The sequence below is a fragment of the Anarrhichthys ocellatus genome, unplaced genomic scaffold (genome assembly GCF_004355925.1).
Source record: "Anarrhichthys ocellatus isolate YVR2014 unplaced genomic scaffold, GSC_Weel_1.0 scaffold1246, whole genome shotgun sequence".
Classification (NCBI taxonomy): Eukaryota; Metazoa; Chordata; class Actinopteri; order Perciformes; family Anarhichadidae; genus Anarrhichthys; species Anarrhichthys ocellatus.
This window is the reverse complement of record NW_022281220.1, coordinates 1-12,342: the sequence shown is the minus strand read 5'-3', so window position 1 is coordinate 12,342 and position 12,342 is coordinate 1. Positions and strand designations below refer to the sequence as shown.

At 44.2% G+C, this 12,342-nt stretch overlaps 2 protein-coding genes across 2 annotated transcripts; one reads left to right on the top strand and one right to left on the bottom strand.

Annotated features, from left to right (window-relative positions):
* Positions 1 to 6: 6 nt before the first annotated feature.
* Positions 7 to 1,318, bottom strand: LOC116377436 (claudin-4-like). The gene has a single exon (XM_031839077.1). The coding sequence runs from the start codon at positions 1,074 to 1,076 to the stop codon at positions 429 to 431; it is 648 nt and encodes a 215-aa protein (XP_031694937.1). The 5' UTR covers positions 1,077 to 1,318; the 3' UTR covers positions 7 to 428.
* Positions 1,319 to 3,064: 1,746 nt separating this feature from the next.
* Positions 3,065 to 12,333, top strand: LOC116377437 (septin-2-like). Its single transcript, XM_031839079.1, has 7 exons — positions 3,065 to 3,149; positions 8,336 to 8,382; positions 8,800 to 8,899; positions 8,993 to 9,079; positions 9,501 to 9,624; positions 10,529 to 10,663; positions 10,811 to 12,333. The coding sequence occupies exons 2-7, from the start codon at positions 8,356 to 8,358 to the stop codon at positions 10,995 to 10,997; spliced, it is 660 nt and encodes a 219-aa protein (XP_031694939.1). The 5' UTR covers positions 3,065 to 3,149; positions 8,336 to 8,355; the 3' UTR covers positions 10,998 to 12,333.
* Positions 12,334 to 12,342: the final 9 nt, after the last annotated feature.

Genomic DNA, 12,342 nt, shown 5'->3' with positions numbered 1-12,342 from the left:
GGTTACTGTACAAGTTTGTGCTGACAATGCACATCAAGGCAAAAAAAGAAGAAGAATGTATATATTCGATGGCAAGAGCTCCTCTAGATAAGAAAAACTTTGCAGTTACAGCGGTAAACAAGTCAAAACACTAATAATGTCTAAGATACGAAAGCAGGTACCTAACAAAGATCCTCCTTTTTGTTGAGAGCATACGTCTTGTAGTCGATAGACTATTAAAAAAATCTCTTGTAGATACAAAAAGGATTTGTGAATGTGTGGTCCGAGCGTTTTGAATGGCCAGTGTATAAAAAACAGCATATGTGCATCCATTGATTTTCAAAGTTCAGATTTCTAAAACAAAAACAACAACTGCAGGTGCAACTATTAAGTTTTTCCAATAGCTGCAGGTCACTTTTGCGCACCGCCGTCCGCGAGCCACACATAAACTACACATAATTCCTCTTGTCATAGTCCCCGTTCGGCGTGGCTCTCTTGGTCGGTGCGTATTTTACCGAGTATCCAGAGTTCCCGCTGGATGGACAGGAGCAGCACAGCATCGATCCCCCGATCAGCAGCAGCGCCGTGGCCGCCCAGCCGATGTAGAGCGCGGCGCCGATCTCCCTCTTCTTGGACCCGGGCACCTGCGGGTTGTAGAAGTCAGATATGATGTTGTTGGCCATCCAGCAGAGGGGCACCAGCACAAACAGAGCGCTGACGATGTAGATGACCCCTCCAGCGTTCACTACCCGGGCTTTGACGTACTCGGCTTGGATGCAGTTGGTGCACTGCGCTCCCGCGATCACCACCATGAGCCCCAGCACGCCCATCACCGAGGAGATGATGGTGAGCGCTCTGGCCGCCTGTAGGTCGTGGCTGAGCGCGAGGACGGAGTCGTGCACCTTGCACTGCATCTGGCCCGTGCTCTGCACAACGCACGACATCCACAAGCCGTCCCAGATCGTCTGAGCCACCACGATGTTGGCCTCGATGAACGCCGTCACCCTCCACATGGGCAGCCCGCACGACACCATCACCAGGAGCGAGCCGAATACGCACAGCGATAGTCCCAGGATCTCCAGTCCGGCCGACACCATTTTCGCTCTTTGCGTTCAGTCAAGTCCGTGTGGAACTTTTAAAACTCTCTCCCAAATGTATCTTCTGGAGTGCAAAGGTATATTTCTGCTCTTTAGTTCTCGCCTCGACGTGAAGGAGCGTCGGTCGTTAGTTGCGCATCAATCACCACATTGGAGATGTAAGAGACAGCAGCTCCGGGTCTCTTTGTTGGTTGAGGCGATGTGAAAACAACTGGAATCACAGAAGCACCGGATCACGAATATCTGCGGGGTGGGTGGGTGGGTGGGTGGGGGGGTGTACGGACTAGAGGATAAACTTTCCATCCAATCAGCTGTCGCCGCATCTTCGGGGGACCAATGAAAACGCAGGGAAGTTGTGAGGCTGAATAAAGCGGTCCAGGGCGCATTGTGCGTTTGAACAGTTATTTACAATGAATAGGGGGAGCAGGAGAGGGTTCGAAGGCGCACGGTGGGGTGAGAGGGGGTTTAAGGCTGTGGAGCAGCTAAAATGCAGTGGTTGGGTGAATCACGCCACTTGTTATTGATTTTTCAGACATGGAGGCTAATGCCACATGTCTGCGGTGTACACGCAGCTTAAAATGGTCATTTCACACCCAATTGTGTAAGAGGCTCTTAATTGTCTGTCTTAAAATGACACAAAAAGGAAGAAAGAAAAGAACATGTCATATTTATTTTAAATGCAGGCTATTCACTTTAAATTGAAGCAGCCTTAACAGCTTTATCTCAGTGTGTTTACCAAGAGAGCCAGATCCTCTTCTGTTTCCCTGTCCGACAGAAACATGTAACAAGTATCAAGGCTTCCCTTCACCGGAACAATTTGCCGTCACACATTAAATTCACTAAAACGTTTGGATTATATAAAATGTTCTTTATTTGATTCTTGAAATCAAGTTTTTCTTGCTTCTTTATATATGAATTCATAAAAATGATTTTGTGATTATTATGTATGTATTATGTGTTTATACCATGTTATTGAATATGTGTTTTTGTATTATGTTTTTAATATATATATATATATATATATATGTTGGTGGGTTTAACTCAAAGTATAAAATAATTTGAAATATAATGACTTGTCAGGAACTTCATTGTTAATTATACTTTGTTCAAATTTAAACCGGAAATATCCCATAACGAGCCTTTGGTGGTGTTTTTGCACAACCTATATACATTTCAGAATACAATCCACTAGTGCATATTTAAACCAGGATATGCTTTATGTAATTACAAGAGGTATAAGTGGCACTATCACAATGTGAAAATACTTTGCTAAAAGTAATTGCATTCAAATTGTTATTCAAGTACTTTGGTATCAATCATTTCATTTAAATTGATTTTAAATGCTTGATTTGCTATTGGGTAGCTAGCTGTGTAGGCCTGTCCGTTTAAAAACTAGTTATGTTTTTAAAAGCTCATCATTGGTTTTGTTTCGTATGCAAACATTTGATCTGTAAAGTAATGTGTGATTGTCAAATACATAAAGTGGGCTACTCCTCGGAAATTAGTGAAGTAGAATAAAATGAATTAACATGGGAATGGAAATACCAGGACCTAAAATAGTACAAAATGTGTAATATATTTAACAATAGGCGACTTGATTTCCACCACTGGATATAACATAGGATATCCAGAGCATTTAAATATTGTATGTACACTTCGTGGTCATATAGAAAGTGTAATCTAGTAAAATATATTTCGTAACAAAGCCAGATATAGCTTGCCGGTTTTAAATGTACAATTTATATCAAATAGTTCAACGTCAAACATTCCCACGAAGTCATGGGTCGACAGGGGGAAAATGCCTTCTACTGGGGCGAATAGTTATAGAAACTGTCACACTTGGACCGCCATGTTGGATCCTAAACAGAATGATGTTTAGCTGGGACAGCCGTCCTGGCCGTTGAACCGTAATGGCGCCAGTGGCGGAGCAACAAGAAACCCTAATGACAAGCCTTCGGGGATGAGGGCGGAGCCGACTCACGGGAACGGTTTCCGGGTTTCCCTTCCTGGGCTGGGACAGCGGCAAGAGGCAAACGCTCCAGTTGATTAACACTTATTCAAAGTTACTCTCAGGTAAGGAACTGCTCCGTGGTTTGTTGTTTTATGTTCGTGTTCTTTTTTTTAAACAACGTGTTTGAATAAGACGGAAGGGAAGAAGAAGAAGACACACCGGAGAGTCCGTTGAAGCTTTGCTGGCAACACGACACCAGCCGCGGTAACAACTGTTGCTTGCGACAGTTTGACATGTTAACGTTGACAAAGTTTCAGACCCGTATTACACTCAAAGTCGGTTTATCAAAATACTTTTAAAAGAGGAAATCCCAGTTTAAGTAAATACGGTATTTATCTGCGCACGTAGAAATGAGACTCAGTGAGTGTCTGTCAGACTGGGTGTGGTGGACATCCAACTGTTACAAAGGCCTTCAATCTCCCCTATCCACTGACTCGAGCATCGATTTATAATCTCCGCACTTATTTGACACAAAAGTAAATATTCCCTCCTCTTCAGATTTTCACTGCAAAGATGAATGTCCAATACCTTTTATTTAAAAAAAACACTCAATGCCTTTTGAGCTCATTTATTGTCCCATTGTTCCAGTCCATACTTGATCTAACTGCAGGGAAACTCCCCACACTTCAGTGGGCCTGTACATATTCCTAAATCAGCCCCATTACAACAAAAAAATCTTTAAATCAAAGCATTGACTTCCACACATTTCCTGTAAAACCCGCTTTGTGTAACATTCCTGAACCCTGAAATCGCTCTCTAACATCCGATTAATCCTTGACCTTTTGATTGTAAGGGCATGTTTTGCGCAAAATAAATTTTGTGTTTGGACAACTTACACAATAACAGCGGGGAAACAATTACATATTGTCATTATGTGTCCGTCTTGAGACGTGGCTGAGGGCCACCATTGAAGAGTTATCATCCATCTTTTGCTTGTGCTTTTGGCTCAGTGAAAACATGCATATTTCACTTCCTTTTCTTGCTGAGTGGTGAACAACGCGGGCACAGAGCTGTGTGTGAGCTGTAATCTCGGGCTGGCAGCTGCACTTTACTTCAGAAACAATTTAGCTTTATACCCGGCTAGACCGCGCTCCGTTCTCTGTCAGGAGGACAGCATCTCTGAGCCCCGAAAGACGTCTCGGGCGTCTGATGCAGCACCTTCAACCGCTCTCTGACCCTTTCACCTTCCTGCGATCTTGTCTCACAAACACTGAGCTGGGAAGACATCTGTCTGACACTATTAACTACGAGAGGACGTTTCCTCCCGTTTTGCATTGTGGTGTGAATAGAAAAAACAAAAAAGTTGACAGACCAGAGTGGACCTGGACTATTGTGTGAGTCACGCAGCAGGATACCTTTGTTCACAAGAAACACCGGGTGAAGGAATAACTTTCATCCCTATGAGTATAGATTTATTCTGATAACATTGTCCGGTTTGACATTTAATTTACTTAAACCTGTCGGTCAAAGAAATATGTCTGCCCTCACTAAATAGGCATAACGAGGCTATGATTACCTCAATTCAGGGCTGCAACTAACACTTGTTCTCCTAGTTGAGTAACCTCTCATAACAATATATATTGTGAAATTTATTTATTTCATTAATCAATTTGCTATATTCTCACATCCAAATGCCCGTTAACAAAACATACAGATTCTATCACCAGGAACGAGCATGGAGACTAACCTTTAACCGCACCACAGTGTTAGTTTCACTATTAATCATCGATGCCCCCCCACCTTAAACTTCATGGTACTGTACAGCAGCTGTGTGAGTAGCAGTGTTATGATAACATTTTGATGCCGTACGACTCCCACTTGTTTTGAGTAATTTCCTCCCCTGTCCCCATCATCATAAATGGCCCATCCTGTACTTTCAAGTGTGTGTGTGTATTATAACCTGTCCTGCTGGTTTCCTTATGCTTGAAAGGCTTTTTCATTCCGTGTATTGTACGCCCCCGCCCCCGCCCGTCTCCCCCTGGCTCATATTATATAGTGTTTCTAAAACCATGGCTTAAAAAACAGAATCATAGTTTTTATTACTGTCTCTCACCACTACTACCTTTGGTCCCCAAGGGGATACTTGATTACAGTCAAGCCCCCCCCCCCCCCCCCCAAACCTCACCTCATTATGCTCGCTACCTCTCGGGTCCCTTGTTGCCGTGATCAGTTGCCAGTAAATTACCGTTTTTTGTGGTCGTGCCACAGAGTTCACAAAATCTCCACGGTGTGGAATTATTGTTTCAATGTTTCCAACGAGAGCAGAAAGACTTCAAACCACGGGGAGGCGGGTTAACGGGCCCTCGGCTCTGCCCGTCAGGAAGGTGAATAGTTCTACCAGCCTTGTTGCTGCTGCCCCCTTCATGGCTTCCCTCCAGCCAATAAATCAACTGTAAATGCATTACATGCCAAGCACTTTGGCTTTACTAAGGTGGCATTGTTTTTCCCTGTTTGGCCCAAACTGTTTAATCTCCCCGTGTGTGTGTGTCTGTGTGTGTGTGTGTGTGTGTGTGTGTGTGTGTAAGCAAGCAGCTCAGCAGCCCGGCCGATTAAATGGCCGTTATTAAGAGAGTCTTATTGAAGTGTACCTCCTGCCTTGTCTGTCCTGTAGTGTTGTCTTTGTGATATTACAACTGCGATATTGGAGCGCTTTAATTAATCTGCTGCCGGGATAAACGCTGGTTCCCACAGAGCCTGTCGAGGAATAACACTTGGGGTGTGTGTGTGTGTGTGTGGGTGTGGGCCGCTACATTAAATGAGACGTTCATTAACAATGAAAGCACATTTATTATCATCTTTGTCGTGTTTTTAGGACTGAACCTAATGTTTGAGCCACGGTAGTGTTGTGGGTATAGGAATTGGGTTGTTTAGGCAGTCCATCACTTATTTATTTATTTATTTTTGCCACGAGACCATCGTGCATAAATCCACGATGATCCCCAGAGGATGAACCCCAATTAATTTTTTTTGATGACTTTTCCTCTCTCATCACCAGCAGCTCAGTTTTCACTCATCCAATAGAATTTCTCAACACCTGTTAGATTGATTGGCACATATTTTACGAACAGATTCATATTCCCCAGAGGATGCATCCCGATGACTTTGGAGATCATCTGAGTAGCACCACCAGATCAACATTTTATGGTTTTAAGAAAATTCTTTTTGACAGCTTTTGTATGAAGTGTCGGGACATTTGGGACACACATTCACGTTCTTCACAGGATGAATTTTGATAACTTTGGTTATTCCCCAACATTTCTATGCAGCTCTGCCTTCAGGTCAAAACGATGGTGTAGGACGGTTAACATTGGGAAACAATCAGGCTGAACAATGAATCATTTGGTCCATGAAATATCAGAAAATTGTGAAAAATGTCCATCCCACTTTCCCAGAGCCAAGGTTGACAAATTCAACTGTCCCAAGCCCGAAAGATATTAATTTTACTATCATAGAAGACCAGGAAATCCATTCATTCTTAATGTCAGTGCTTATATTTACACTGGGTTTAACTGGGTTAACCTTTTGACCCTGTGGCCCTCCAACCTGGCACCCCTCCTCCCTATATTATCAGTGTCTCCCCCTTGCTGTCCTGCTATGCGGTCGGGACCCGAATGTGGTCAGGGGTGAGGTACGTGTTCTCCCTCCTCCCCACAGCTGAGCTGCCCTATATAGGAAAGGCTTCAGGAACCAGAGGGATAAACAGCCATTGTTCTCCCTGCGGGCTCGGTGAAACCACGCTGTCAGTATGAGAGCTCTCTGCCTACTTTCACGTTAGACACACACAGAGCCCCCCCCCCAAAAAAACAACAAAAAAACAACTACCATCTAATGGATATAACGGTGAGAAATTCTTTCCAAAGTGTCCGCAACTGTGCGTTTGTCTCATGCCAAATAGGAGAAGGTCAATCCAGATTCCCATGCCCCCCCCCCCCCCCCCCCCCCCCCAACTACCATTACATAACCAGAGTGCATCTCCGTTTGGCAGCACACGGCGGCTTGCCTCGTTCTAATGCTTATCACACTCCACCTGTCAAGGGCCAGTGTGTCGGTGATAAAACAGAGCCTGTTCTTCCTGCTCCATCATTATGTAGCTAATTTATCAAGCGGGCTTGTTGCTCTGTCGTCTGCTCGGGGTCATCGAGTGTGTGTGTGTGTGTGTGTGTGTGTGTGTGGGGGGGGGGGGGGCATAGAGGACAGTTAAATGGTAGTGTGGGAACACCCTTTGTTGCCAAGGGGCACTCAATCTCTGCTCCTTCAGCGTGATAGTGTTAAAGAACAGGGTGGTCGTCACGACAGCCCGAATAATGACCGTCGTGAAGCCGACTCCATGTGCAGTTACAGTTTACAACATACATGTCCTGAGGTGGAGTCCTCTTTTGTGATTCCTGTTTAAAATAATTAGCCACATGTCATGGAGATTACTGAAACTGAAACTACGGGTCCTGATGTCTAATCGCTCTGTCGTGGCCATGTGGACGTCTTGTTAGGTCAGGTTTAGGGTGGGCCATACAACGACACAAATTTATAGTATAGCCTTCATGCAGAACAGCTTGATAGCAATATGGTGATTTTTTTTTCTTTCTTTTGTATGATTTCATTTAGATAAAGACCCATTTCTAGCATTTCTGGCAAAGATTTGACTTTAGCTTTACAAAGAGAGCATCAACAACCGATTCAGAGCAAAGCCCCTGTGGGAGCAATGAGTAAGCAGCTATGGCAGCTAAGAAAGTTATGTTGCAATGTTGCAATGCAACATATCGGGCTCAGTGGATTCCTTATGTCAAACCTAAACAGATTTACTTACAGCAAAGCAGCTTAATTGCAGAAATATTTGTGTCTCTAACACATTTTACCAGGAGAGAGTTTGAGCCGCGGCGAGTAATTACATTTGGAAATCAAAAGAAAATGTGATCAAAGTGAACAAAAGCAACATTGTCTGGTTGCACAAAAGAATCAGCACTATTATTAAATGTCATTCTCCATGACTTGACTTCATAGACGCTTATGGTTTCCTTTGGATAGATAATACATCACTTAAAGAATACAAAAACTTGTGAATTACATTACAGTGTGAGTTTAAGCAACGTATTTTTTATTTTTACGGTTCTGGAGAAATATTTTAATCAAGATGCCTGGAAGAAGTGTTTTTTTTGCTGTTTGCAGGGAGGAAGCTACACGAAGCTGTTTTTTTATGATGATTCATCTCATTTCATTCACCGCTTTATCTCTTCTTTTTTTCCGTCATCAGACATCCAGTAAGCAGCAGCGATGTCTCAGTCTGGAGAGAAAGGGAAGGTGAGTAACGGGCCCAAATGTCCACCACACACCACAGCCGCACAGAGTATTCAGGAGGGGATTCTAATAAGGCAGCAGTGATTAACACTCATGCTGCTCCTAATCTCATGCACACACACTCGCACAGGCATCCAGAGGGGATATCCTGTATACAAGTGTAAGTGTTCAGTGGCCAGGCTTTATTGCCTGTTGAAACGTCTCAGTGATCGGGCATCATCATCAACCTCACTCGTACACACTCACTAGCACCTTCTCTTCCCTAATAAAGTTATGGAAAATTGTAAAACGTAGGAAATCACATGAAACTGTATCTACTATCATTACATGTTTTTGTGACTATTTCAATACTTCCTCATTCATTTGCAGCTTCTGACCTTCATTTTGAACAATTTGTATGTGTTTTATTGTGCTCTGCAGTTCCCAGATGCAGCGGGTTATGTCGGGTTCGCCAACCTCCCGAACCAAGTGCACCGAAAGTCCGTGAAAAAAGGGTTTGAATTCACCCTCATGGTTGCAGGCGAGTGATCGCGCTTTTCTTTTAAAAGTAGACTACATAATGTCTTTAGAGAATAGAGCTTTTAATCTCCGTTCTCTCTCATTGTTTTTTCAGGAGAGTCTGGTCTGGGCAAATCGACGCTGATAAACAGCCTGTTTCTCACTGATCTCTACCCTGAACGCTACATCCCCGGTGCAGCAGGTACACACACACACACACACATGCATACACATACACAAATGTGCACACTGTAATAATAATAGAGAAATGTCTGGCGCAATGTCTCCAGCAGCGCATTATTTCAAGAGGAATGTTGGGAATGCCTGAGTCTCAAAATATGACCCTGCCCCTTCTTATGACTTGACTTAGGTTAGGACTTGTTCTGGCTTGAAAACAATTATCCAGGCCCTCCCTGGTCTGTGCAGATAAGGGAGAAAAGAAAAGGGTAGCTCTTTTAGATGACAAAACCCATGATTTCATATCCACCTTCTTTGAAGCCTGCGGTTGCGGCAGATGCTGCGTGTCAGCACTTAGCTCGGGCAGGATTTTTAAAGAAATGATAAAGTTCCACTCGGGTTCCCGAGGCCAACGGTTAATTGTTCCCGTGCTTCCGCTTCCGCAGAGAAGATTGAGAGGACGGTGCAGATCGAGGCGTCGACTGTGGAGATCGAGGAGCGAGGGGTGAAGCTTCGCCTCACCGTGGTCGACACCCCCGGATACGGCGACGCCATCAACAGCCAGGACTGGTGTGTGTGAGGAGGAGGAGGAGGAGGAGGAGGAGGAGGCGGCGGCTTGGGACGTGCTTCCTGGGACGTGCTTCCTGTACCGGCGTGCTCTCTCATCCTTCCCCTCCTGTCCTCAATGACTCCCTTTCTCAAGTTTCATCCCAAAAACTCCCTACTTCCTCCCTCTGCATTCCCTATGTCTAGATTTCCTTCAGCCGTGTGTGTGTGCGCGCCTGTGTGCTATCCTCTATTTCTTGTTGATTGTTCCGACATAGCTGTACGTTTACTCTCCCGACGAAGGCTAACAAAAAGGACACAACTGCGAACGAGATGAAATGACAGAAACAACCCGCTCTTTGCTTTCTCTCTGCAGAATATGTCTCTTGTCACCTTCTCAATAATAAGATAAATAATGTTTAAAAGTTAATAAAGCAAGCTTCTGCTTATTATAGACGCTTTAACTGTACATATATCAGTTAAGTTGGGTGCAATTGCAGGGTTTTAACGAATTTAAAGAACTACTGAATGCATGGTTACAATGCATGCTGTAATACCGCAACATCACAGGTTCAACTTTGTTGCATGCTCTCTCCCTCTCCCTCCATTTCCATTCTGCCTCTATGCTGTCATCTGTCTAATAAAGGCAAAAAGTGTCATGCTGTGCTTTCTGCCCAGAAGATGATTTAATGCATTCATCAGTTAAACTTTGTCTTTATCACACCAGCCGGTAATGAACACAAGGTTTGAAAGTAGCATATATCCTGTTTTTTTTCTGGTGATAGGAAACGGATCACTTATTACCGATATAACAAGATGTCAACTTTTCTGCAACTATACAAAGTGCAGCTGTAATTTAACGGTTATTTGGCGTGATTTTAAGGGTCTCCGTCCGTCTCTCTGCCTCTCTGTTTGTCTCCGATGTCAGCTTCAAGACTATCATCCAGTACATCGACAATCAGTTTGAGCGATACCTCCACGACGAGAGCGGCCTGAACCGAAGGCACATCGTGGACAACAGGGTGCACTGCTGCTTCTACTTCATATCTCCATTTGGACACGGGTAACCAAGCACATTGAAGATTACCTTAAAGAAGCCTGTTCCTATTTCTCTGTTGTCCCACCCCCTCAAAAAACATTTTATTTCTCAATGTTTTTTGACTGCGTCCTCATTGTTCTTTTTCTATTTCATGATCTCTTTCTTTGTCAGCCTAAAGCCTCTGGATGTGGAGTTTATGAAGGCCATCCACAGCAAAGTCAACATAGTCCCGGTCATTGCCAAGGCCGACACGCTGACACTGAGGGAGAGGGACCGCCTGAAGAGGAGGGTGGGTTTTGACGTCCACACACACACACACACACACACACACACACACACACACACACACAATATTTAGATCTATAGCCGTTGTTTCTACAGTATAATCATCTTTCCCCTGGATTTGATTCTTGGCACGATGTTGCCAGGATGTTTGGAATTTTTTTTATGTGCTTGTTTTTGTCTCATCTACAGTTATATGGTTTATCCATTAGAAAGTGGGTCACTGGATGATACGCTAACAATAGCAAAAAACAAACACCCATCCATCCTTATTGACAGCCCGGTGTGTCAGGCATCCGTGTGTTCATGCACGTGTACTTCCTCGCGTAATTGTGGCGATTTGCGGCGTGTGCCTTGTTTTCTTAATGAGACAGCCAGCCAGCCGAGTACAGGGAGGGACGACATGCGGGAGGAAACATGAGGCAGGGACATGCGCAGGAAGACAGTGTTGTATATAATATAGGGGCAGCACATCTCATACACGTCTCGACCCATCCCAGATACGTCCTGTTGGATGTGACCCAAAGTATCTGCCTGCACGCTCCTTAGCTTCCTGCCTCACAGTAGTGCAACGCAGCACAACTGATAACCTCTGCTCCACTCTACTGACCTAACACCTCACACCTTGCAAGCAAAAAATGCAACAAACATTCTTTTTGTCTTCTCAAATGTGAAGGATTGCCGACTTAATCTCGGTTTCACGTTAATATATATCAAATGTTTTTGGACATTTTATAGGCAAAACGATGAAGTAACCATCAGACTGACTGTAATGGAAAATGATCATCGGTTGCAGTCCTAGTTCAGGGGAAAAAGAAAATTGCAGGCAGTGAATGGGCTGTTGTTGCAAATGCCTGCTTTTTAATTGGAAAGCCAATGCCCAGACCTCCCACCTGCCTCTCATTGAGGTCTCGGAGCCGGTGGTCTGGCAGGGTGTCAGGCTGACCGGAGTCCAGCTCGGCTCCGTTCCCCCCTCGGCAGCGAGCCTGCTTTGTTCGAAGGCTCCCGCAGTCGGAGTCCTCGAAAATTGCTGATGCGCTGTCCCGGAGAGACAACAGGGTCACAGTCTCAGGACGCACACGGTGAATTTCTTAAGACAACAAGATTTCACATCCGCCTCATGAGGACAATACAATAACTCGGTAACTCCCCCTTATTTATATATTTTTCTTCTGTATCACAAGAACATTACAGAACAGACATTAATGTTGGAAATAAACCTGTCATGTTTATGGATTTTCTTTTTTGGTGAAGCATTGTGTCAAAAAACATATAGTGACATGAACATGGAAGACAGACGTAAAGAAAGACATTCAGACAATAACATAAAGCATCTATGATGACGTGGTTAATGAGTCCGGGAGTATAGATTACGTGTGTGTGTGTGTGTGTGTGTGTGTGTGTGTGTGTGTGTGTGTGTG

What these genes read in the sequence shown, in the direction of transcription:
- LOC116377436 (XM_031839077.1), bottom strand. Translation starts at nt 1,076, where the DNA reads ATGGTGTCGGCCGGACTGGAGATCCTGGGACTATCGCTGTGCGTATTC.
- LOC116377437 (XM_031839079.1), top strand. Translation starts at nt 8,356, where the DNA reads ATGTCTCAGTCTGGAGAGAAAGGGAAG. An exon ending in AGTCTGGAGAGAAAGGGAAG is followed by an intron (nt 8,383 to 8,799) that starts GTGAGTAACGGG and finishes TGTGCTCTGCAG; the next exon opens with TTCCCAGATGCAGCGGGTTA. An exon ending in ATATCTCCATTTGGACACGG is followed by an intron (nt 10,664 to 10,810) that starts GTAACCAAGCAC and finishes TTTCTTTGTCAG; the next exon opens with CCTAAAGCCTCTGGATGTGG.